This window comes from Pogoniulus pusillus, chromosome 16 (genome assembly GCF_015220805.1).
Source record: "Pogoniulus pusillus isolate bPogPus1 chromosome 16, bPogPus1.pri, whole genome shotgun sequence".
Lineage (NCBI taxonomy): Eukaryota > Metazoa > Chordata > Aves > Piciformes > Lybiidae > Pogoniulus > Pogoniulus pusillus.
In genome coordinates this window covers 4,621,431-4,648,274 of record NC_087279.1, presented here as the reverse complement: position 1 = coordinate 4,648,274, position 26,844 = coordinate 4,621,431, and the positions used below count along the sequence as shown (strand labels likewise).

General features: G+C 42.9%; 1 protein-coding gene and 1 long non-coding RNA gene across 4 annotated transcripts in view; one reads left to right on the top strand and one right to left on the bottom strand.

Annotated features, from left to right (window-relative positions):
• LOC135182292 (uncharacterized) overlaps positions 1 to 16,787 on the top strand; it is a 109,495-nt gene extending 92,708 nt beyond the window's left edge. The window contains exon 3 of one of the 2 annotated variants that reach the window (XR_010305146.1): positions 16,672 to 16,787. This is a non-coding gene — a long non-coding RNA (uncharacterized LOC135182292). Of the gene's footprint in view, positions 1 to 8,367; positions 8,859 to 16,671 lie in introns of those variants that run through there. The other variant, XR_010305148.1, reaches the window with a different exon arrangement.
• The window catches only part of PDZRN3 (PDZ domain containing ring finger 3), a 159,694-nt gene that overhangs the window by 27,676 nt on the left and 105,174 nt on the right, over positions 1 to 26,844 (bottom strand). The window contains exon 1 of one of the 2 annotated variants that reach the window (XM_064156189.1): positions 8,320 to 8,595. The exons of the other annotated variant lie outside the window; for it this stretch is intronic. Coding sequence (XP_064012259.1) covers positions 8,320 to 8,388 — 69 coding nt within the window. The 5' untranslated portion in view covers positions 8,389 to 8,595. Of the gene's footprint in view, positions 1 to 8,319; positions 8,596 to 26,844 lie in introns of those variants that run through there. 2 annotated transcript variants of the gene reach the window in all.

Here is a 26,844-nt window from a genome sequence, read left to right as displayed (position 1 = left end):
CCCTTTTCCTCAGGAACTGGAGAAAGACGGTTCAAAATATAGGTTAATTCTTCTTGCAGCTCCATCTAATCCCTCTTTTATTTCCCTCATATGGCCAGCCTCTCTCTTTTTCAAAAACCCAGAATTATATTGTTTAGTAATAGACTGTTTCCATGTGTGTGCATTTCCCTTCTGCCTTGGGAGCAATCCATGACAAAATAGTTAAGACCAAAGAAAAATTCTTTCCTTAAGAGCACAGAATACATTTGTTCCCTAAATCTTTAACTGCCAAATGGAAAATCTTGAGAGAAAGACACTTGAAATAAAGGGAATTTTTCTTCTGCTGGTAATTAGCAGGTTTATGTATTAATGAGGTGGTGCTGGTACTGTACATGGCATACTAAAACCTGCCTGCTTTGGGCTGGGTTCTCAGGCACCACTTCTGCATATCATGACTGGAAATGAAACCACAGGGAATTTTATCATTTGCTTCAGTGAAAAGAGATGCAGACTAAGGCTGGGGCTTCTGAGACTCTTGTACTTCCTCTAAGCAAAGTTTACTTGGAGCCCTCTTTCCTTAAACACGCATTCATCATGTTAAATGCCTTTCTACTAGGGCAGAGATGCTTCATATTAAACGCCTTTCTACTAGGGCAGAAATACTTCCTATTTTGTCAGCATTAAAGAAGTGATCTTTTGTCTCTCTGCTCATGGCTTAGTAGCCCTGGTGCCCATACAAAACACAGGCAGAAATTTGCAGGCCCTCCCTTTTTAAGGACTCTTTTCTGCCATTTCAGTAGCATGACCCAGAGGGAGCCTATCAATTCTATTTGAGTGAGGTACAAATGACAGCTATAAATAATCATGAATTACTAATGAGCAGAATTTAGCCACTTGCATTCTTTGGACTTGCCCATGTGTGGCACCTTGGGCTGCTTCTGCTGAGACACTACATGGAAATGCTCTTGCCCTTCCCAAATGTATTCTTGCCAGGAGGCAAAGCCCATGTTGCTGTATTTGGCTAGTACAGCAATTACAGCTCTTTTTAATGAATGAGAACTTGAAAAGCTATGTGTTTGTGTATTAAGGTTAAAATACACAGTGATAGTAACAGTGTAAGATTAATCTGTCTAGTTGAAGGTGTAATGTTACATGGACTTAAGCTAAAAGGGAGTAACTAAGAGATCAGTTCTCCTGCTGAATCAAGCCAAAGGTCCAGTCATCTTTCTCCAGCAGCAGCATGCAGAGGGTGCTTTGAGAATGGTGTCAAAGACATAACTGGAGGGATCTTTCCCTTGTTATGCCCTCCCAGCACCTTCCAGTTGACAGTCTCTTGACAGTTAACACCACACCTCCATTAAAATCAGAGTGGTACAAGCCAGTGTCTAGATCAGGCCTTTAAATAATACTAATGTTATTTGAGAAGCATATCCAGCTACACAAACACAGAACAAAGGGCAGTGCCTGCTCTGGAGAGCCTGCTCCAAACCAACAGACAAAAGGAGTATTGTACAGATGAGAAAATGAAACACAAAACAGGTTAGTGATCTACCCAAGGTCACATGAGAACACACCACAACTGCAACCTCAGCACTGATCCCCAAGACACTGTCTTTAAGACCATTCTAACTCATGACATTCCCATTTCTGCATCATTTGTTATTTTCAAGTCCATCCTCCTGCTCTGTCCTTTCTTCCACAAATGTCTCATTGTTTTAAGACAGGGAAAGAGCAGTTATGGATAGCTCTGAAGGTAATCTGTGTTGAGCAGGATTATTGAAGTTGGTTTCAAGAAAAGATGAAAAAAACACCTGGTGCTGCTATCTGGGATGCCAGCAGCAGTGACAGTGCTGAGGGAGTTTGTTAAGAGAGGACCTGCTGCTTCTGTAGTTACCTAGAACCTGCAGAGTAGGCTTTGTCACCTTGGGTCATCTCTTTCCAAAAGTATGGCAGTGTTCTCAGATAAGAAAACTAATCATGTAGGTGGATGTACCACCACCAGGACTGTCTACTCTCAGTCTGTTCTGCTTGACCATGGCCCAGAGTTCTCATAGTGTGCTACTGATAACTTTGATTTTCCTTTTTCTGGCTAGAACTGATGAAGTTGCACTGACTCTTTTGGGTCAGGTGAGAGAGCTTCTGTTGTACTCTGCAAGCAACTCTGCCAGATATGAAAACATTTTCTTATCAGCTATGATCTTGCAACACACAAACAATCACTTTCTTTGAAATGCTGTAGAAGGAGCTAATTTACTCAGTGTAAATACACTTGATCCATAAAAATGCTTAAACCAACATGATTTTAATTGATGTAATAGTACAATTACTCCTTCTGTGAAGTGGAACACTTGTTCCTTCAGCATTCCCAAGGAGTCTGATGGTAGTGTTTGAGCCACAGAGCACTGCTGAACACAGCTGAAGTGGTATCTGAGTGTAAAGGCAGAAGTTGCTTCAGCAATTGGAAATGAATCAACCAGGTTGGAAGAAACCTCCAAGATCATCCAGTCCAACTTATCACCCAGCCCTATCAATCAACTAGACCATGGAAAGGGAAGAAGTGCCCAGTATCTGTGTCAGTGGACACTGTGTCCAATCACCTATAACGTGTCCATGTCCATGATTATCACTGCATTGACACAAGTCAGAAAGCACTGCCATGATGATTACCACTTTTGTTTCAGATAGTGACCTCTGCCTCTTTGCCTGAGGATATGCTGTGTAAATAAGAAGGCTTCCTTCATGCCACTCTTTAAAGAAGTGAATGTTGTAGCCTTGTTTAAAGTTTATGCATCTCTTGTATTATTTATTCTGCCACCCTCCTGTCAAACTCAACTACCAAGCTCAGGAAGCTAAGCAGGACCTGCTTGTATTTACCCACCAATTCTCTGAAAGGAGCAGTCTCAAGTTATGCGTACACGTAGAGCTGTCCTGTCCTAGCGACAACCAAGCCTGACCTTTTGTTTCATTACTAATGAACACAACAGAACACATTTATTAAATCTGCACTTTTTCATCACTCCATATGTTTCCCTTTTCCCAGCCCACATCTGACATGTGACAGCAAAGCACAGCGTGACTGTCCCTAGTGCCTTCTCCCTCGTGACTTCTTGCCACCTGCTTCATAGCATTAAACAGATGTATAAGTGTAAAGCATTACAAAACTCCTCTTTTCAATCATTTATCACTTAAAAAAATCCCAAATAAATCATACTGTGGCTAAGCATTTTGTCTGCTCGATGTGAAGAAGAAAGGCACTGTCAGAGGTTATTATGAAGGAGTGAGGTATTTCATGGGTACTGTAGGTCAGATTATCCATTTATATCACAGGTGACCATTAGGTGTTTTGATTATTTCGTATCACATCGTATTTATGTCCCTTTAATGGTCAATATATCCCTCTACCGTGCCATAAAAAGAGTATTTTTCAGAGCAATCCTAACAGAGGCACTGCATTATTCATCGTCAAGTGAAGAGGAAAATTTCAATTGCCAGTTTCTGGTAAATGTCTAATTAAGAAAGGGGACTTCTGAGCCACAGACAGGCACCACAATCATTAAAGGACCGTTTTTTTGAAGATTATGAGTCTCCAGCCTGTCAAGCAGAGTTTTTCTACAGCTGAACTAATTCAGCAGTAGAAAACCTTGTCTAGAACAAAGCTCTCAGAATTAACATCTTGTTTCAGCAAACACACGCCCACTTTGAAGTAAGCGAGTTAGGTTCACAACTGTTATTGAGGTCAAGTTTAATGGTAGTGAAGTGACAGAATATAACTTCAGTGCTGTACTTCATTTCAGCTGCAGCACAGGCTGTCCACACAGAGCATCTGAAGCCGTACAGCCTGTTGCAAATACACCAGGTTACTATAATTGGCACAACCGATTTGATCTCAACATGGAAAACTACTGAAATGTAGACCAACTAATTCTCTGGCTGCCCAATTAAATTGGAGGGTGTGAAAAGCATATGTACAGAGGCAATTATTTTTGTTTCCCAAATCTTACAGTTTTGATTAGAAATGTGTTTTTGAGCTGAATGTTTATTTGGCAAGCTTCACTTTGGCCCTGATTTAGGATTACGCCATTGCTCAGTAGGTTTAAGCCTGGTTAGGCTGTTTTCTTGAATCAGGCTTTCTTAATGACTGATTAATTTGTACATGTCTAAAGACATGAATGGAATTCTAATGGTGAAAGGAATTGTATCAGTGATCAGCTCAGTGTAACTGGTTTGTCTGTGTGCCCTGCTGAGGGAATAATCTCACAAGTGATGCTGCTAGAAGTTGCCAATGAAATACAGCATGGGCTGCTTTCTTATCGCCACTGTCTTCTCATTAGCACAGCAGTTTGTGTGCTGACCTTGGTGCTTATGCAACCTTGACCACATCAAGTTTTAACTTAGTTTAAAAGACAAATTCAGCTTCCCAACTACTGTTTTTACCAAGGCTGTCATTTTTACTTGCCTCAGAAAGAGGCCATGAGCATGTGAACGGGGCTTTCAAGTTACTAAAAGATCATTACATCAACTGTGTATTTATATATGAACTTTAGTATTTGTGAAAGGTGCCAGCACAACAATCACAGAGGCAGGAATCTTCCAACCTCGAATGATCTGAAGCAAGGGCAGCGGCAGTATGAGCTTATTTCCTGCCAGCATTTCTATCCTCGTCCTGGAGGGACAGCCTGGAGGAAGGGGCTGGTTTCTGTATTCACTTAGCGCATGATTTCTCAGCTGGAAGGGCCAGTTTTGATAAGTTGTTTTTATGGTATCTTCCCAGAATGAGAACTGGATGAACTCCATCATCATGAATCCCAGGGAACAGCTTTGAGCATTGCCCATGCAGGAATGAAATGTGATTTCAAATTCAGTGTTCTTATTCTTGGAAACACTAAGTGTACATCTAGCAAAAGATCACTGTGTGTGTGCTTACCTCCCAAGCTGGGTGTGAACACACACTTAGAGAGAAAGAGTTGCTCAGAAAGTTTCTTAGATTTGAGGTCTTATTTAAAAAAGATCTTATTTCACAAACTCAAAAGCTCTACCTTATCTGTCTCATTCCTCTGCAATTTTCATTCAAGGGAGATTACTTCTTGGTCCCTGAGGAGCTGTTCTCCAACAGGAAAAGCCCTTGTTTCTGTTGTTGTTTTTATAGAAGCTGATGACACTGAGAAAAGCAAACTGGAAAACATCTAAAACAGACCCCAGGTTTTAAATTTTCATTCCCAGGTTTTAAATTTTCATTATTCCCCCTTCTCGCTCCATTTTCACAACCTTCCAAATCTCCTGAAGACAATTTCCACTTAACTAGAACCCCCAAACCTCACAGCATATGATTACTTCATTTCATATCCTGCGTGCAGCTGGGAGGTAAGCCTCAGGATAGACCTAGGACATTCTGCACTGCCACAGGCTTGCTTACCATTGGTGACACTATTTGGCATCAAGATTCCAAACTGCCACCGTCCCCTTTGTGTTTGGAATCCAAAGCATTGATATGCACAGCTCCAATAGGCTTTAATGACAAGGTGTCTTAATTTGGTTTTTATGATGTGATTAAAGGTACAATAAGGTATGTGTTCAACAAGAGGGAAGACCATTGTTCTGCATCATTAAGCTCACAGCGGCCCAAAAAGAAATTGTAGGCAATGTGCCAAAGCCCTTAATGAAGAGGATCTCTTTGAATTATCTATGGATGAGGAAGGGATAAAGCCTGAGCCCTGGTATATTTGATCCTCTTTGTGTTCTCTGTTATAAGGACTTATGGAGCCAGAGGTACCGGACCTTCTGGAATTGTAATTTATTGAAGCATTAATTTCCCAGCCACGCTAAAGCTCTTGGCCTAACAGAGAAAGTGCAGTTATGTGCTATTATTAATTCTTGCAAGTGTTTTCTGAATTCCTGCATCTCAGAGGCATGATCTTTAAAAAAAAAAAATAGGCTGAAGGGGATTTATTTCTAACAATGTTCAGTATTTCCTAAAAAAACAAGTCATGCAAATTCTGTCTAATTCAGGCTTTAAAAAGAAAGCTTCTTTTAGTTTTCTCAGAACTGGCAATGTCACCTTATCCCAGGATATTAGAGCTACATGGATGATACAAAATAAAGCCACTCTAAGAGGTATTTGTTACAGCTACCATAGTTTGAAACTTCTGTTGTTATTTAAATGACAATGATTCTTCATCTTCTCCACCATTAAATTTTAAGTGATTGCTCTTATGTGGAGGTTACATGAGAATGCATTTTTATAGTTATAGTGACATTTAATTATCCTGACGTCCTCCATAAGCCATAGAATTCCCTCCCTCCTGTCTTGTGGAACAGAGAAATCAAAGTAGTACCTTGTTAAAATAATTTTGCACAGTAATTTACATTCTGGACTACTCAGGGATTACAGTCGTAAATAATTCAGGTTATACTACGTTGGAAATCCCAATTCTACAGGGATTCCTATATGGACCTCTCCCCACTCTGGAAACCAAGGGTATTCCAGCCACGTTTCCCAGAGGACTCCCATGCTTAAAGTTAATCACGAGGCTGTGCACTGTGCTCCACATGCTGCTGAAACAAGGCTGCAGCACTTTGCAGGATGATTCCTAAATCCAAACCAGTGCCAGGGATCTGCACCTGCAGCCAGCACCGGATAGTTCACTCATCTCGGGTATCAGTGGGACTGTTCCTGTGACTGATCTTAAGGACATGTATTTAAAGAATGTTGTCCTGCATCTGTTAGAAGATGTCAGTAACTTGCAAAGGCTTTCTGCTACCTTCATTTCACAACAACAAAAAAATAGACAAGCTTCCTAATCAAGAAAATATGCATAAATTGTGGCTGCCTGTTCTGCTTGTTGCACTTCTGCATGTGATTCGCTGACAGTTCTCAAAGCCAGGCTGCAGGAAAACTTGGTGACCTTGGGGAATAAGTAACTATTACCCCAGCCACTGCTTGATCTGAACAGAGGATTCACACAAACAATACCTGGCACCAGGTCTGCTGTTGCAGGCAGCATCTGAAACAAGCTCTCAGTCCAGAATAATGTCCGAGAAACCTGATCACCTTGCTCTAAAATTCTTCCCACCATCACATGCATAGCAGCTTAGCAGTGGAAGTGAGTTAGTATAAATAGAAGTGACAGTAAACATGTCTTCCTATTTGCTCTCACAGGTTTTTTCCCTTCCACAGAGCATCAGTGTCCTTTGGGTGAGCAAGCAAGAATCAGATCAAAACTACGTGTTTAAAATTTCATCACTTCTCTGCTAGCATAACATACAAACCACATATTCTATTCACTTTGTTGTCAGTGAGATGGGTGTCTGGGATCAGATGCAGGTGTTATAAAGCATTGAGTACCACAGGATTGCTTTCCCTCCTCTCTGCCATGGAGCAATTCCCTCTGCCGGTGAGCGCTGGACATGGCAGCGCTGGGAAATGTCACACTCCTCTGACTGGAGGTAGCTGTCACCTATTCTAAACTGCCTCGGGAACAGCAAGGTGGCAAGGTACAGCTGGAAGGAGCTGGGCAGTTTATCTGCTATTTTTGTTCAGACAACCCACCTCCCGCTGCCAGAGCTTAACCATATGTTACCTGCCTATGATTATTCAAAAGAGACCTGCAGGATTATATCCTCATACACCTGGCCATCACCTTGCGTGGTCCCATCATGCTGTTCTGATCCAACTCATGCTTCAGAGTGAGACATTTCAGAGACAGAACAGAAGGAAAAGCAGAAACAAGAAACAATATTTTTATAACAGAGGTCAGTGTGCTGTCACGATTTTAGGAAACTTATCAGATGCTTAATATGAGCAATTTGATGTGTCAAGAGCTGTCAAATCTACCAGCCTGTTAGCTGGTATTTCTACACATGCTAGTGCAGGGTATGCAACAACTGGATAGGAATTGATACTATGTCAAAAGACCAGACTGAGCACTGAATGAATGCACTGCACAGGAGGAAGAGCCTGTGTGTACTCGGATCCAAACCCCTCCTTGGCATGTCTTTTCTAACTTGTTCAAAGAGAGTGTGACCATGCCACAGTCCTCATCAAGATGTTTTCCTTAACCCATTCTGGAGAAATTAACAGCAGAGTTTCATATCGTGCTGGAAAGTTCTGTAAAAAGTTTGCTGTATAACAGCATGCATTTAAGTAACTGATGTCCTGCAAGCGTCAAGGGGATGGTACATTGCGAAAACACAGTCACTATCACACACACCTCCAATCAGCCAAGCTCCCTTTCATTTCCACTTGTGCAAGCAGCTTTTGGTATCCCATTTCCCCTCTCACTACTAGTGCTCACAAGCCTGAAAGAGAACATTTGCTTTTAGAAAGGAAATCTAATTCATTACCTGACAAACTTCATACAGTAACTTGTACTGCTCTTCTTGCTTCTGCAGAGTGCACAAACTGCATCCCATTTTTAAGTAAGTGGCAGGAAAACCTTCCCGATTCAGCAGAGCAGCCACGGCAGCCTGTCAGCAGGCATGCATGCAGATATCCCTGACAGCCCTGATGGGTGGCTGGACCGGACCGAAGGGCTGGCGGCGGTGGCTGTCACCCTGGGAGCTGCGGAGCAGCGCGGCTCTGTCCCTCCTTCCCTCCGTGCTCTCCCCGCTTCCCTGGCAGCGCTCAGCGCTCCCTCTGCCGCTGCGCTCCGGCTGCAGCACTGTGCTCCAATGCACACGCTATATACTGCTGCTCATGCATATTAATCAGCTCGCATTGACTATTCATACCAGACACTGATACAGAAGCTATAATTGCCACCTATGACAGCTGAAATTTCTCTAATTAACAGGCAAGTGCTTCAGTAGCAGGCGTAATAGAAGACACTAACAATTTTGTAAACCATTTTGCAGCAATTACAAATAAACATGACTGCATTTTCCTGGGGTCCCTCAGGATAATTCTTAACATATTTAAGCAGGCTAGAGTACAGCTGAAATGTAAGTCACAAGCAAATGGTACAAAACTCAGTGGTGGCTGTGGCAAAGGTGAATCTCTTTAGTAGCATTTATTGTCCTCTCGTACTGTGGTGGCATCTGAGAGCCTCAGTTTTCCAGCAGATCACTGAACCAGGCATTTAACACACACCACGGGGAAAGTGTGTGACTAGATACTAGAGAGACTTTCTTTACAGTGAGGGTGGTGAGACACTGGGACAGGCTGCACAGGGAGGTCATGGATGCCTGCTCCCTGAAGGTGTTCAAGGCCAAGTTGGATGAGGCCATGAGCAATCTGGTCTAGTGGAAGGTGTCCCTGCCAGTGCTAGGGGGGTTGGAACTAGACGGTCTCAAGGGTCGCTTCCAAACCAGATCACTCTGTCAATCCATGAAAAGGCCATCTCTGCCCCTGAAAGCCTAGATTCAGCCTACAGAGCCAGAGCTATACCTGAATATATTCAGGAAAAAAAACCAAGAGTGCCTTGGTTTATAGATTAGTTTAATATTTATACCAAGTGGAAAATAGCCATTATGCTACTGACTCATTGTATTTGAAGCGTGGAAATGACAGGTTCACATATTATTTATTATATTAAAATTATCAGCTCTACCAGCTTGATGTGATCATATAGCTTTTCACAGTGTGGCATTTATCACTGCTCAGTATTTCAGTTGAGTGAATATTTGAGATCCACACTCAACCTGTGCCACAGATGTAAAAGATAAACCATTAGTGAACTGCCCACTGAACTAACAGTATCACAGTATCACAGCATCACAGCATTATCAGGGTTGGAAGAGACCTCATAGATCATCAAGTCCAACCCTTTACCACAGAGCTCAAGGCCAGACCATGGCACCAAGTGCCACATCCAATCCTGCCTTGAACAGCTACAGGGACGGCGACTCCACCACCTCCCCGGGCAGCCCATTCCAGTGTCCAATGACTCTCTCAGTGAAGAACTTTCTCCTCACCTCAAGCCTAAATTTCCCCTGGCGTAGCTTGAGGCTGTGTCCTCTTGTTCTGGTGCTGGCCACCTGAGAGAAGAGAGCAACCTCCTCCTGGCCACAAGCACCCTTCAGGTATCACAGTATCACAGTATCATCAGGGTTGGAAGAGACCTCACAGATCATCAAGTCCAACCCTTTTCCTCCTCTCCAGGCTAAACAATCCCAGGTCCCTCAGCCTCTCCTTGTAGGGCTTGTGCTCGAGGTCTCTCACCAGAAGCCCTCAGTTTTATAGATAGTTTCCAGCCTGTAGGAAACTACCTTGTGCTACAAGTGTGGACTGATCATCTTATTTCCAAATGGTTAAGCATTCAGCATTTTTATCATCCTTATTTCAGCTCATTTTGCTCTAAAGAGGAGAAAACTCCAGAGTAGCTAGGAACAAGCCCACAGTGCTGCATGGCAGAGGACCTGGATCTTGTGCTGTGGTTATCAAACTGGTTTCTGACTGTTTGCTTAGTGAGTGTTTGTGGGTGACAATGGAAATGTGCAAGGATTACCTGCAGCTTTATGTCCAAACTCTGCACATAGGTGCCCTGCTATGGGTATCTTGCAGCTGTTGCTGCAATTGCACTGCTGAGTACTGAAATGCATTTCCACCTGATCTAGTGGAAAGTGTCCCATGGCAGGGGGGTTGGAACTAGGTGGTCCTTGAGGTCCCTTCCAACCCTGACAATTCTGTGATTCTCTCTGTACAGTTAGTGCTAAACCTTTAGTAAATAGAGAAGAAGAAGGGATTCCTGCACTCTGAGCCTGTCATTTTGTGGCAGAATCTACCAGGCTATAGGAAGAGAAAGAAAGGAGACCTTGTCAAATCCCTGCCAAAACTCTGCGAGCAGAGAGGGGTTCCATCCCTGGGCTGTGACTGATGTCTCCCTGATGAGACTACTGCTGCAATGGTGAAGGGATAAGGTTAAAGCAAGACAGAGGTAGCTGAGACTTTACTGCGGCCCCTCTATGGGTTGGCAGCTTGTGGCTGTGGATCTTGAACAACTGGAAAAGTTCTTGCATGAGGGAACCATTCTTCTTTATAAGCAGAAAAGATGATGATGATGATGATAACTGAACTATGCCCAAAAAAGGTCCTAGTGAAATTGTAAAAAAACAACAACAACCAAGCAACTTTTGCCTTTGATTAGATAATTTGTGGTTCTGTAATTGGATTAAACAACTTAAGGTAAAGCGTTCCAAAATATTGCCTAGGGTTTTTGTGTTGGGTTGTTGTTTTTTCATGCAGCAAATTTCTTGTTTAAACCTAGTTGTTATTTAAATATGCAGCTCAGGTGGCTGGGTTCAATATGGATTCCTTTTTTTTTTTTCTTTTAAAGAAATCACAGGCAGCTGGACCTGGTTAGAAATAAACCAGAAACAGGCAGGATATTTCATTTCCAGTTTCAACGGAAATGCTCTTCTTTCTTTTCCTATAGTAACATGATAGATACACAAGATAGTGTTTCACCTGATTCCAAAAGATAATCCATAAATCAGGCCAGGAGAGTAAGTCCAGCAGAAGATTTGTTTTGATGTAAGAGTGCAGGGGTCCCATAAAAGTGATGTTTCAGATTCTTCAGCTACCGAAGCCTAAGCAGGTTGCTCAGCAGCAAACAGCAGGGCTTAGAACTGCAGTTGGCTTTGTTGCGCTGTTGCTCTGGTAAATAAACTTGCCTGACAGTCTGGCCAGCTCTTATCTCAGCTGAGATGTTTGCCATTATTGAAATTTAATTCCTATTTCTCTATTCATCTCACAGGCAGGAATGGTAGCACTGCCTCAGGTTAATGCAGAGCGCTTTTTTATGGTGCTTTGCCAAACTTTAAATGTTTGGGCTGTAAACTTGTGTTCTGGGCATTGTCCAGGACTGGATTTTGCTTTTAATGGTACACTTGAGCTGAAATGCTTCAGTCATTTCCAAGAGTAGTATTACAGGAACAAAAGAGGCAAAACCCCAAAAAACATTGTTTGCCTATGTTAAGAAATGGTGAGCGTTTTCCTTGGGAAGTGTTTAGTATCAACATGATTTGAAGTTTGGCCCAGGGACAGTTTGTGCTGTCCCTGTGAAATATGCTAAATTTGGTCAGCTTTTAAGTAGTTGTAGTTTGCATGGTCTCAGTATAAAGTTACTACAAGTTTTCAGTTTAATTCTTATGAGAGTGTGTCCACAATAAATGAGTGTGATGGGTGAAGCCAGGAGGTCTGAGAAGGCCAGTTCTGCTTCCTAATTGCTCTCTGTGAGATCTGAGGATTGATCACACAGTATCACAGTATCACCAAGGTTGGAAGAGACCTCACAGATCATCAAATCCAACCCTTTACCACAGAGCTCAAGGCTAGACCATGGCACCAAGTGCCACGTCCAATCCTGCCTTGAACAGCCCCAGGGACGGCGACTCCACCACCTCCCCGGGCAGCCCATTCCAGTGTCCAATGACTCTCTCAGTGAAGAACTTTCTCCTCACCTCGAGCCTAAATTTCCCCTGGTGTAGCTTGAGGCTCTGTCCTCTTGTTCTGGTGCTGGCCACCTGAGAGAAGAGAGCAACCTCCTCCTGGCCACAACCACCCCTCAGGTAGTTGTAGACATCAATAAGGTCACCCCTGAGCCTCTTCTTCTCCAGGCTAACCAATCCCAGCTCCCTCAGCCTCTCCTCATAGGGCTTGTGCTCAAGGCCTCTCACCAGCCTCGATGCCCTTCTCTGGACACACTCAAGCATCTCAATGTCCCTCCTAAACTGGGGGGCCCAGAAAGCACAAAGAGATCGTCTCATTGCTCTTCACTGCTGGACCCAGCCAGAAGTAGCCACCTGAGCTGCCCAGGATGGGGTGGATGTTATCTGAGTCATTACACTCTACACCACGGCAAAGCCCAGTGTGTTACAGGAACCCTCATCAATGCCTGCTGCTTGTGGTGGAGGTCAAGTGGCTTCCTTTGGTTTGTCCAGATCAGGCAGCTCGTTACAGGATCTGTCATCTGCCTTAACAATGTGTCATGTGTGGTCTCACCAGAGTGCCACAGATAATGAGCTTAACAAAATGTCGGCGCAGTGGCTGGCTTCCATCACGTGTAATGTCACTGTTACAGTGGTCTCAGCTGAGTCTGAGCAGTCCTGGCTGACTGGGAAGCCAGCGAGCCAGCTGACTAGCAACAACAGTAAATAGCCTTTGAAAGCACAAGGTGCCAGCAAGAGCTTTCCTTTGATTACATGTGACCAAGTCTACAAAATCTCTTTCACCAAGCTACCTGGCTCTGACTGTCAGACATTTGCTTTTGCATCCAAAAGCTAGTTCCCAAGGAACAGAAGGTGGAAGACAGCCAGACTGCATGGGCTACCACAAAGGGCAGGGTGCTCCTCTTGTCTCCAGGAAGCTGGATGTTCTGGAGAGACAGTGGGTGACGGTGGGGGAGGAATCCTGCTGCAGACCACAGGCTCGGTTTGCTTTTTCTATATATCTTAGTTGCAGCCTACAATCTCTCAGCTTGTAACTACAAGCCCAGTATAAGTCTGGCCATTTAAACCTTTGATGTATGTTGTGATGAAGCCTGTCAAGTGTTGGCAGATAAGGGGAATCCACAGGACACCACTGCACTTGAGGTGTCCTGCCTGTCTGCACGGGATGGTGAATCAGAATAAAGAGGGAAATTAAGCACTCATGAGGGACCTGCACCCTGGAGGGGAACATTATTAGGGAACTCAAAGGCTAAAAAGCCCTCTCTGCCAGCTTTTCAAGGGGAAGGACTTACGCTGCCAAGTGCTGGCTCTTAGACAGCAGTTCCCACCAGCAAGAATAAACTCCTGTCCTTTGTGTGAGGAGCAGATGGCACATAGCTACTTCACAGATCTGGGCAAACAGCACACGGCTGTACTTGGTGCTGGGAGTTCTGATGTCTGAGTGGCTGACTGCAGTGTTAGCAATGCTCTGGCTTTGTTTATTTTGCTTCTTTAAATGCAAGTTGGCTTTCCTAGTGTGCTGTAACTATTTAACAGTATATTTTTGTACATACACTTAGCAAGTTCTGTTTAAACAAATAATTCCCCTTTAAGCAGTGTGATTAGGGAAATGTTTGCTTCGTGTATCAATACTTTAATTACTTTTCTTGTTTTTACAAATATTTAAGACTTGCAAGAGACAAAGGCTAGGAAAGAAAACAGCTGGGGCTTTATAAATAATTCTCACATTGGTGTGTTATATAAACAGAAGTCAGGAAACTCTATAGATTGTAATTACAGAGAGGGGCTCGAAAGAGAACTGTTTGTGCTACACAACTGTACTTTAAAGTCAGTATCTGGAATTCTTCAGAGTGTGCTTTTGAATTAGAGCCACTGGGTTACCTCTACTAAAGCATGAGTGCCTTACTGCTGAGAATGTGTTCAGACTGAGTTCTGTCTGCCTGTGTTTATTTGCAAACTTTCAATGCCATAGCTGTGAAGTGCTGGATTCTCAGTAACACGTTTAACTAGCATGGATCTACTTTTAAAAGTACCCCTCTACAAAGCCTCTTGTTGAATAGGTGAAAGCAAACCAGGATTTTCTCTGGCATTGTGCAGGCACAACAATTAAATACATATTCTAAATATACCAGCAAAAAGATCTCAGTTCTCAGATTTTTTTTGCATGTGGGCACAGCAATCTGCCTGTGCCTTGGAAGCTTCAAGGCTAGAGCGAAAATATTTAAACTAAAACATACCACAAGATAGGATGTGAAAGCAAATGTAGAACTTTGGCTTTATTCCCATCAGTTAATGCTGAAGTCTTGAGATCCTTATTTGCTCCACTTAGCATCTCTGAAAGAGTTCCAATGCTCAGAAGTGACTTAAATGAAATGATACTTCTTGTTAAACCACTGAAGGAAGTGTTCTGTCCTCTAAGCTCTTTAAGGAGTCTGATATCTCTTTAATTCATTCCACTTGAGAAAGACAGTCATATTCTAGGAAGATCAGAGCAACACCACTGCAAGCACTGCAAGGCCACTAGACAGGAGAGTGCTATTGTGTTGAATCAGTCTTTCATGAAGCAGAAACGATGAGGTCAGAATAGTTTAAATAACTCTTTAATATGGCACTGAGACCTTCTGAGGGAAAGAATCAGGATGCTAAGAGCTGACCTGTGGACTACGAAACCCCTCCTACCATGGGCTGCACCGTGGGGTGTCTATTACAGCAGTGCTAAGAGTTCTTGGTCAAAGATGAAGACAAAAGCTGATCCTTGCACTCGAAGGTGCACGCACTGGCTTTACAGTGCTAACACCACGATGGAAGCAGGTGAAACAGGGCTTTAGCTACTGAGGACAGAACAAACTAATCACAAAGGGAGTGCTCTTTCACCTAATCAGAAACCAGCTCCAAAATCACCAGCTGCCAGCTGCGATACTCCCAGCCCAGCAATGCTCAAGTGCAGGAGCTGGAGGCAGATCGCACTGTAAATGGTTGTTCTTGAGCTCCAATCCCCGACACGCTCTCCTCTTCCATTTTCCCGTTTGTGACACAATGTAGCTGACGACTGCAAACCACAAAGCCAAAAGTACGGAAGATCAGCAAGGAAATGAGAAAATCTGATTATAGCCTGGATTTGTGCTCTAAAAGCTTCTTCCACATTAGCTGAAACCTCGGCTTCCGTGCCAAAAAGCGTCTTTGATTTCCTGCTTTGGATACTGGAAGAGCCAAGCTCGCCTCTGATTTTTTACGGGTTATTTAACTAAATAGTTTCTATTTAAGAAGTATGACAAATTTAAGCTCACACAAACTGTCAGTTTTTTACATGGTAAAAGTGCTGTGGTTATTGTTAGCAGTTACAAGAATATAAAACATAAAGACTTTTTAAAGGAAGAAAATGGGTAATGAAAGCGGAGGAGTGTGAAGTCGAATGTTAGTTATACACTCCTGTTCGTAAGGTTCACGTGCTCTCAAATCTGAAATGACTCGCAGGGCATCTCTCCCCAGTTTGATTTTGTTGGGAAATATCACTTTAGAGAGAGAGAGCACAGACTGCTGAGAGTGATGGTTCACATTAAAATCAAAATGTTTTCTGTAAAAGTGATAATACACTTTTAATAATCTTGGAGCAAGCAGAATGATTCAATGTGCTTGGATGCTGCATAAAAACTGTTGACGCAATACTTAATCTTGAAAACTGATGGACAAGTGCCCCAAAACTCATAAAGTTCATTCTAATACAAACGAGCAAGGAAAATAGTATATCACTGCCTGGGAGAGCTGTGGATCCTGACCATATAACTGTAGCCCAGGGACAAAGAAAATTGAAGTGATTTAGAAAGGCACCCAGTAGGATGTATCTGATATTAGTCAGTTTGCTGAAGCAAAACACTAATGTCAGAAAGATACAAAGGTGTAAAATCCATTTGACTGTGTCCAAATGCTTTTACTCTTTGACCTTAATGTCTCCAGATGAACTCCCCTTAGGGTCAGCTGAATAATTCTTGATAATATATGGCCCCAAACTGCCAAGACCTGCTAAGGATCACAATCTTCATGTATATTTGTGTTTTATTTACTGTATTCATACAATGAATTTTAAGCTACCTCTATTTGGAAAGATTTTTAACTTCATTTCTCAGTTTTTACTGCTCCAGGCTTAATTTGAAACAGAGCAAAACAGGAATGCCACCTATGGTTCATTAGGTTTTTTATTAACCAGCTGATGAAAAGGCTGTGTGGGAATATTAAGAATTAATGGTAAATGGCAGTCAAAATGGGAAAAAAAAGAGTTGCTGATATGTTTGCCTTTGTGTTCATTTCCAGGTTGAGGTGGACAATGAGGAACCTGAGTGCTGATTCTTAGCTAGAGCTCCTATGCTGAAAAGACACAGAAGATGAGCAGATCCTGAATGAAGGAGGACCTCATTCTTTCAGGGACAAACAAAAGGTAAGTGTTCATGTCTGTCTTTGAAGTTGGGTAAGATGCATTTCCTCTGAAGGACACTGGCCTGCACTCCAGAACTGATCTGTGTGGTTAACTCTCCTGTGGGCACACAGAAAGTCCAGCAGAGAACACAGGACGCTGTTGGGTTTCGGAAGCAGCTAAGTGTCTTCTTCAGCTGAAGTATAGTCAACAGAGACTAGGTGTAGAAAGAGAAGAGTAGATGTAGAAGAGAAAGAGTAGCAGAGGCAAATGGGAACCCCAATCAGTTTGTTTGGAGTCCCTGAGACAGGCTGTGCCTGTGTTGTCAGTGTCATCTGGGCTTTTCAAGTGCCAGCCAGGAGCATAATCTTGACACTAAAGAGGAACACAGGAGATCACTGAGATCCTACCAAGTGTGTGGGTTCCTGTTGTTTAGTGTATGAATTACACCAATAGCACAGCATTATTTGGTTTCCATTAATCCTCTTTACAGTAACATCTCAGCTGCCTAGGTAATCAGAGCCATGCAGGTTGGTTTCTTGTTCCATTATGGAATCAATACTGTTGCAGTAACATTGATTTGCTAAGACACTCCAAGGCGTTAATCGCTTCTCTGATGCAAGAAGGACACTTTTCAAGCCTGACTTGCTTCATCTTGAGCATGCAATTCTAGTTCCACGAGTGAAGGTGTTTGAGAGTCCACAAGTCCAGTTTTGTTTCTTTCACAGGTAACATTCCCTAGCTTTACCCTCAGTGGCAGGAAGCAGCTTCCACCTGTTATTAGCACTGTATGTCTGTGAAGCCCTGTGAATCAATGGGAGGTTACATGTTTACCTTAATGAAAGAAATAAATTACCCACAGAGGTTATTGTATTGGTTAACTGCACAGAGTTATGATGTAGTTATACTTCCTCTGCAATTTCTTCTGTCAAAAGCTATCCTCTAATAGCCAGTATTGATTAAATGGTATTGGAATGAATACACAAATACAAACATTTGATAAAAGCAACGTGAAAGCACACAGACAATCAGGCACAGTGATGAATACCAGTAATAACCCCAAAATGATCATTCCTGTTGGAAGACTCATTCCCTCGCTGATCTTGTCATTGCCAGTGAAGCCCTAGAGCTGCAGGATTCCCACTGTGCATGAATTGCACTCTGGTTTTCCTGCAGACCCTCTTGTTTGCAGATTGGCAAAGCCTGCCAAAAAAGCAGGAGCTCCACGTGTGTCTGTGTATTTCTCTGCACAAAGAGGCCAGGGTCCTTGGTGAGAATTTCAGACAGAATGTACCTTAGAAGAGAAAAATTAATGAGCTTATCTAGTTATAAACAAAGTGATTGTGGAGTTTTATTACACATCCAGGAGTTTCATCCTAAGGGCTAACTTCAGTGTGACAAAAGGAGTGTAAAACTTGAATGTTGTTAAGGTATGACTGTGGCTTTGCAGGTTGATCTTCTTACTTTTATGGTTAGATTTGGGGCACACAGGTGGCCAGCACCAGAACAAGAGGACACAGCCTCAAGCTATGCCAGGGGAAATTTAGGCTTGAGGTGAGGAGAAAGTTCTTCGCTGAGAGAGTCATTGGACACTGGAATGGGCTGCCTGGGGAGATGGTGGAGTCGCCGTCCTTGGAGCTGTTCAAGGCAGGATTGGACGTGGCACTTGGTGCCATGGTCTAGCCTTGAGCTCTGTGGTAAAGGGTTGGACTTGATGATCTGTGAGGTCTCTTCCAACCTTGGTGATACTGTGATACATCTATAGAGTTGTGGTATATATATATATGTAGATATACAGAGAGAGAGAGAGAGGAGAGAGAGAGAGTTGTGGCATATCTATTTTGGGCTATCAGGTGCAGTTGAGAAATAAGTCAATGTTTCAATGAAATCTATTATCCCATTGCCATCTCTGTTATTGCCCCTACTGAGCAGGCTGTTGCATAATACTGTACTTTCTCTTCCCACTACTTTTGTCTGTCCTGACTAAGATGATGACAGAAAACTTGTGCTTTTTCTAGGCTGGCACAATGCAGTCTATGTGCTGTGCACAATTTACATGTCTAAAGGCACAGTTTATAGCTGGGGGAAGAGACTCTGAGAAATGCACCTATGAATGCATTCAATTACTCAGTCAGGGTACCTACTTAAAATACTAGATTGGTGATCACCAATATGATGATCAATTTTCTGTGCTACTTCAAGTGTTTTTTTCAGTTTATTTGCTGTAGTTAGAAGGTTATGAACTACCAAGCACACATTCCTAAGTCTTTGAAATTCAAGTTTCTGTATGCTTGCTTTGAGCTTCGTGTTCTTAGCAGAGGAGAGAAATCACAATAATTACAGCTTAAAATATTCTCATTTCATGGTGTGGCTAACAAGTGAAACTACAAGTAATGATGTAATCTAACATGTCAAAAAAGCAAATGAAAAGAGGAGACAGAAGGCAGGATGGAGCCAAGGGATGCGATGTGCCATGTCATCTTCTAATTAACTAACTGATCCTTTAAACTGTCAAAATCAGCAAGGAACTCCATGGCCCAGTGTCTTATTAATATTCATATCAGGCCACCAGAAGCTATGATTCCAGTCCCAGTGGTTATAGTTAAACATTAAAAACAAGAGCCATGCTAGCCAGGGCTGCAACAGCTCCACATTCATAGGGAAATGAAGGCAGGCCACCCTGCTTCCTCCCAACCTCGCTGGGGGAAATTCTCTGAGGGTGCATATTGACTTCTGAATGATTAGGGGGGTTGTATATTGAAAAAACAATTATTTCTCTTCTTGCTATGAGCCACCACGTTGTTAATCACCTCCAGCTCCACCTTGTCAAAGGAAAGAAAATGCGTGTAACGTCTTGTAACACGAGCCCGCTTTTAATTTCGTGCACGCCAAATGAATAGGCAGTTAATAAACCTCTGCGTTTGGAGCAATGGGGGAATTAATTTTGCCTTGTAGGATGCAGTTCAGGATTGTTTTGGTAGAAATCTGGGGCCTACAAGAAAAATAATCTTCCATAATCTTCTTATAAGACAATTATTCTCTTACGTTTCAGCCTGCCAGTCTTCTCCTACTCCCACTAAGCAGAGCTTCCTGAACCTTGAAGTCTAAGGGAGCAGCTGACGTTTGGGTTCTCCATTCATTTTCTGTTTAATTCTTCATGGCAGGACAGTGCTTTAAAAATAATAGAACCTCTCCTCTCTATTACATCTACTATTCTGGGGCCCTGTACGGGTTTGCACTGACAGGGATGTGCCTGTGATCGGTAGTGTCCCGGGTTTGGGCTGATCCCTCCCCCGGGAAGAAAATTCACAACACAAACCCCCCTACTATTTTGAAAGTCAGGGAAAGATGAAATTGTATTTTCTTATAATATAAGTATAACAATGTAAAGAGAAATAATAACTAGAGAAGGAAGGAAGGAAAAAAACAACAACAATACAATAACCTTAAGGGAGATGGGGAGGGGGTCAAGCGGCGGCGAAGCAGCAGAAGCAGCAGTAGCCAAAACAGCAGCCGGGGAAGATAGGCGAAGCTGCAGCAGCAGAAGCCAGCGGGTGAAGGGGGAGAACAAACTGTGCTTCTAGACATTAAGTTCTTGATGCTCCAATGAAATTATATTAATTTATCTATTGTTGCCATTTATGTGGCCTATCCCTGGAATGTTCATCTCTCCCCTATGTCTGAGCTAGAGGATAGCTCAAACGGCCACAGGTAGAAAGTTGGGGTAGGGAGCTAAGTCAGCACCCTCTGAAGTCAAAGGGAGTTTTGACACTGGCCCTGCATAGCTAAGTTCAAACTCAGACTATTTTGAGGGCAGTTAATTCCATTCTACACTTGCTGTGTTTCTATCTGTGCACCACATAGCAGAAAGCAATATATTATGCAACACTTTATAGCAGTACAATCAGCAAAGGAGTAGCTGAGCCATAAATCATCTGTTATACCTCTCAATGACAAAATAATTAAATAGTTAGAAGCTCATTAATGGATAGCCTTTCTTTAATTGATACACTAAAGGAAAAATCTCTTTGGGTACCACCCAAGTCCTGTTCTCTCCCCTGCCATTTACCAGTTTCCTCTGGTGTAACTTATTAACCATTGCATACAGCACCTAAAGGAAGTAAAACCTGGCATCTACCACCCACTTTCACAGCCCATTCTAGGTCCTGGTACCCTGACGACAGACAGGGCAAGGAGCAGGAGCTCCCTGAGAAGAAAGGAGTCCATCTCTTCTTGATGCTGTGACCTACTACAGCTCTCCCACATCTCTCACCAGCTGCTAGGACTATCCCAGCACAATGACTTTGATTTTGATTTCTGACCACAAGCCCTCTTAAGTCTAAGTCACAAAATCACAAAGAATCACAGAGTGGTGAGGGTTTACCTCCAGAGGTCATCTTATTCGACCTGCTTGCTAGCCAGTTTTTGACAACTAGCTGCCCCTGGGGCTTTTGCATCAGCTGTAGCACACAGCCATGCCCTGGAGCAGTGTCAGCAAAGCAAGGTCCTGCACAGGCCCCTGACCTGGGTGGTGTGGAGTTCACGTCCTCTTTCATGAGGACAGATCTCTCTGACCATGAAGACCCAAACCCTGTGCCTAAGATGTGCATACAGATGGCTGTGCCTAGAGAGATCTGGTATTTGGGCAGCCTCCCAGTGCTTTCTCACCAAGAAAAATCTTCATCTGCAAGCAAAGATATCAACCCAGCTATTTAACATCACATTTTTATTCTGTTGTTTAAGCTCTATTATGGTTGAAAGACTGCACAAATGATAGTAAGAAAAAAATAATAATGCTTTAAACTGTCTATCAGGTAGGTTGCCATCAGGCTCTGAACTGCCAGACCACAAATCTTCAATATGTTGATGCTAAATGTCTACTAGGAGCATATGTTATGGATCAAAGAACACACTGATTAATCCAGCAGAGACAAAAGTCTGTCACTTTGGTCATGGTGGCATGATACCACAGAAGAGTAGTGAGGAAGCAAATGAACAGAAAGCAAATGCCAATGAAAAAGAAAAGAGCTGTCAAAAAGCTTGCAATCTAAAATAGTTTTAGTGGATCAAACACTTCCACCCATAGTGCAGATCTTTAATGTGTTTCTCACTTAAAACAAATAAACTCATAGAATTCTCCAGATATTAGGGGGATATTAATATGTACCTGCTTCCCTGCTATCATTTATATTGCATCTACCCAAGAGGGTTGTAATTTGTGTTGTGAAAGCTGTCTACACGAAACTATCTGCTGTATCATTAGGAAACAAGAATCTGGAATCACAGCAGTGCTGTGTTCAGAGTGAGATTGTTTTTCTCAGTACTTTGTTGGCTTATTTTGCATCTTTGTCAAGTGTTTTAGTAGATCAGTATCTTGTTCACATGCTGGTTTCTGTTTTTGTACACGTGCAATTCCTCATCTGAGAGTGCACAGTACAGGCTGGGAGGTGATCTGCTGGAGAGAGCCCTGTGCAGAGGGTCCTGGGAGTGCGGTGGGTAGCAAGTTGTCCATGGGCAGCAATGTGCCCTTGTGGCCAAGAGGGCCAATGGAGTGCATTAAGAAGAGCGTGTCCAGCAGTTCAAGGAGGGTTCTCCTCTGCCTCTACTCTGCCCTGGTGAGACCTCATCTTGAGTACTGCATTCAGTTTTGGGCTCCCCAGTTTAAGAGAGACAGGGACCTGCTTGAGAAAGTCCAGTGGAGGGCTACGAGGATGATGAGGGAACTGGAGCACTGCCTGATGAGGAGAGGCTGAGGGACCTGGGGCTGTTTAGTGTGGAGAAGACTGAGAAGGGATTTAGTAAATGTTTATAAATATCTGAGGGCTGGAAGTCAGGAGAGGGGAGGACAGGCTCTGCTCACTCACTCCCTGCGATAGGACAAGGAGCAGTGGGTGTAAGCTGCTGCACAGGAGGTTCCACTTCAACACAATGGGCAACTTCTTTACTGTAAGGGTCCCAGAGCACTGGAACAGGCTCCCTAGAGAGGTCATGGAGTCTCCTTCTCTGGAGGCTTTCAAGGGCTGTCTGCATGCATTCCTCTGTGATCTGAGCTAGATTGTATGGTCCTGTTCTGGCAGGAGGGTTGGACTCGATGAGAGAAAGGAGAGAAAGACAACTTCACCCTTTTTAGCATTTCCCAGTATTTTTGCATACACTGTCACAGGTACAGCCATGTATCTGTATCAAGTAGGTCTTCCTCAATTAATTCTTTTTCATAAAGGTGGTGGAATACTGGGACAGCTTACCCAGGAAATAGTGCAGATATACAAAGTCAGGCTCAACAAGGCAACCTGACCTAGTGGAGCATGTCCCTGTACACTGTGCAGGGGGTTAGACTAGATGACCTTTGGAGGTCACTGCCAAGCCAAACCATTCTATGATTCTATGAGTTACTGCATGCTGCAGAAAACCTTTGCCATAACTTAAATAGGAATATTTATGTTTTAAGCATTTTTCCATTTAGCTTCAGTGTTCCTATCTTTGCACTCCTGTTATCTTCCTTACTGCAACGCTAATTCAATTTTGTTTTGAATTAGAAGAGACAAAAATCCTCAGCTTTAGCTAATAAGACTTTCCTGAATTCAAGCTTTAATAGTAAAAATATTTCTTGTGCAGGAGGTAGCAGGGCCAGTGGTCTATGGGGATCCTCTGCTCAGCTAGGGGATTTGTGCATGGATTACATTCAGAGGCATCTGATTCTTTGGAGAGAATGGGATTCCCAGCACTCTTTTTTAGCTTCCAGAAGAGTCTCTGATTAAGCTCTGCTGAAAGGCTCCCAATTCTGCTTGTCATTCAACAGGGTTTTAATGTGTCCCCTACCTTTTGAACAGATAACTGTCTTCGTCATAATAATATCCTGTTGCTGCTGCATGTATGGCTGCTAACTGAATGTATAATTTATGAATTAGACTTTTCATAAGTAGCCTGTGAATGAGTTTATTAACTACACACACTTTGTCAATTTCCCATCTCATTTTGGCAAAGGATAAGCTATCAGCAATCTCAGGAGAGAGAGGGAGAGGTGTGTCAGTGTGTGTGTGCATGTTTTATGTCGCTAATATGTATTTGTATCACGATATGTGGCAAGCATGTCAGAAAATACCCACACCTACCATTTTACCTGCTTTTACTGCAAAACAACAGCGTGGCTTTTCTGAAGGGATAAAGCTCACTCTGTTTGGTAGATTCCTTTAACAAGTCACTGCTCGGTTGTATTTGTCCTCAGCTTGTTCTTCTGCATAATTTAAAAGACAGCTGTCATAGCTGTATGCTATCCTGTCTGAAACCTGACATTTTTAAAGCCTTATACAAACCCCATGCTGTGCTTGGGACTCTCAGTGCGAACTTCCCCCTCCCCTCAACAGCAGCTGTGGCTGGGGACACCCGTGCAGGGTGGTGGGGCACACAGCCGTGCAGCGTGGTGGGGCACACAGCCATGCAGGGTGGGTTGAAACCTGTGGTCTTACTTTGGGAAAGGATCAGAAATGAAAGGTGAGACAAAAAGAGACTGTACAATGTGATCTGTAGTGCTGGTTGAGATGGTGGTGGTCTGCCTAGCAGGAAACACTGTGAAGGATGTCCCACCATGCCTGGGTGGCCAATGGCTGTGCTATTGCTGGGCTGCTCAGGTAGCACCTCGTGACCTGAAGCTCACCCTAGCATGAAGTATGTGCCTAACCTACAGCCTGAAAATGGTTTAGAGGAACAGCATTGAGGCAAGAGCTTGAATGGTACAAAACAAAGCAAAACCAACAGTGAGAACTCATCACATCAGGTTACACTGCTAGAATGACCCCGGGTTTCTCCAGAAAAGAGTTAAAGTTAATTGCATGGCAAAGACCATGAGCTCAGGATCCTGGGGCTTGGGATCTGATTTATGCACTGCAAATGTGTATATCCTTTGGAGAAAAGGCCATTTCCTGTTTAAAATGTTAAAAATACTTGATTAAACCCTGTGGTTACCAACCCAAACACATTACGCTCTTTAGTCCATTAAAACTCTGAAAGCCCTTACTTATCAGCCAGGGAGGGATTGATTGGATTTCATCTTTCCTCCTTCCCAAGTTGTTTTCATTTCCTGCAGCACTGCGTGCTCCCAGCAACACCACCCCAGCAGAGTGCTCCCTGCCCACCGCAGCAGCCGACTGCAAACATCTATTGTCACCTGGCCAATGTTTATGTGAAAGTAGCTGCATTTTATGAGTCCTTATGGCTGCAACAAACCCATCTGAAAGCTGGAGCTGTAATAAGGACACCTGAGTGAGCACTGCTCAAAACTCTTATCTTTTACCCTTACATTAAGTCAGTGCCATAAGCTCTGGCACGCTCAGTGTTTGCTGCACTACGTTGCTTCATGGGAAGTGCTTTTAAACTGAAGCTAAATGCAGTAAGCATATTCTATAAACAGAAAAAAAAAAGGATCTTGACCTTTACTATAATTGTCCAATAATAGTTTGTTATTTACCAAGTAAGAAAGGTAAATGCTATTATTAGACTCACTTTCCCTGCTGTGGTTATAAATACACAGGGGCAATGATGCACTCAGACCCTGTCTTTCCCACACCTACTCACAGACATTTCGTACAGCTGAGGCTCTCTTAGAAGTGGTTGTCAGGCAGCTTAAAGGAATTTATGAAATGGAAACCTTCACTAAGTTGGAGCACAGCACAAAGCCCTAATATAAAACATCAGTGTCAAAGATAATTAATTTCCATACGGACCAAGTTCAGAAATCTTTTCTGTGGAGCTTCTCAGCCAGTGCAAATTCCATACTTTAGGTGTCTGTTTCTCCTTAGATTGGTGAACACACTTGACAAGCATCTTAGAACTGTTCTCCAACAGCTTCAAAACTGTTTCCTTCCCCTCTGCCAGTCACATATTTAAAAACACAAAGTTGTGACAGCAAAAAGATGCTGATCTGTAGTATTTCGGAGTTCATCTAATACCAAAATAATGCAATCACCTTCTACAAACAATATGTGTTCTCAGAAAGGTGCAATACACACAGTACAGGTCACTTCTACTCTACTCAGCTTTGTACTAAGTGAAACTGTCTGCCTGGTTTGAGTTTTCATTTAAAGAGTTCTTATTCAGATGTGTCCACTCTGATTTTTCTTTTGCTGCCTTGTGTATAAATTCTGTTGGGAACTTCCTCTAACTAACTTGGGAGAAAGTATTTCACAGTCTCAAGTTGTGCCAGGGTAGGTATAGGCTGGATATTAGGAAGAAGTTCTTCACAGAGAGTGATTTCCCATTGGAATGGGCTGCCCAGGGAGGTGGTGGAGGCACCGTCCCTGGGGGTCTTCAAGAAAAGACTGGATGAGGCACTTAGTGCCATGGTCTGGTTGATTGGATAGGGCTGGGTGATAGGTTGGACTGGATGATTTTGGAGGTCTCTTCCAACCTGGTTGATTCTATGATTCTATGATTCTATTTCATGGAACAGTGAGTTTGCTGCTTTTTCTTTTCTCTTAAGCACAGAGATCTACAAGTGAAGTTTTATATTAGTGCTTTTTCAGTTCACTGTGGTGATTCAATAGGGAAAATTGAAGAGGTGGTTTCTGAGTTCCTCTGCAGAAGCTGAATTTGTTGGTATTTAGCTCAACCATCAAGAACAGTAGTGAAGAAGAAAGAGAAGACTTAGAAACACATCATCTCTGAGTGGTGGAGGGGCAAGAATTGCTGTTATAAAATACAACTTCCAGGGGGTGTCATGTTGGTGTTTTTCTATGCCTAACATGGATTTAATTCACAGTGATGCCCCAGTGGAAATGGGCTTATTATCTGTTAATGTATCTCCAGGAATCTAAAAAGCTTTGACTCATCAGTCAGGTATAGTTAATGTTACATCTTTAAGTTCTTCAGCAAGTCACTTTCAAGATAAGTCTATCTGATTGTGTGGCTTTTAAAAATGCCCATTTGTTGGAGAGAGTGTATCAGCAGGAAGAAATTATGTGACTTTTTTCCCTGCTGCTGCGGATATAGCCTTTTGGTTGCTCTGGTAATTACTTGGATCAGGCCACAGGACTTGTATGATTAGCCTGCAAACTTTTCTCCTGCCTGGAAGAGAAAGG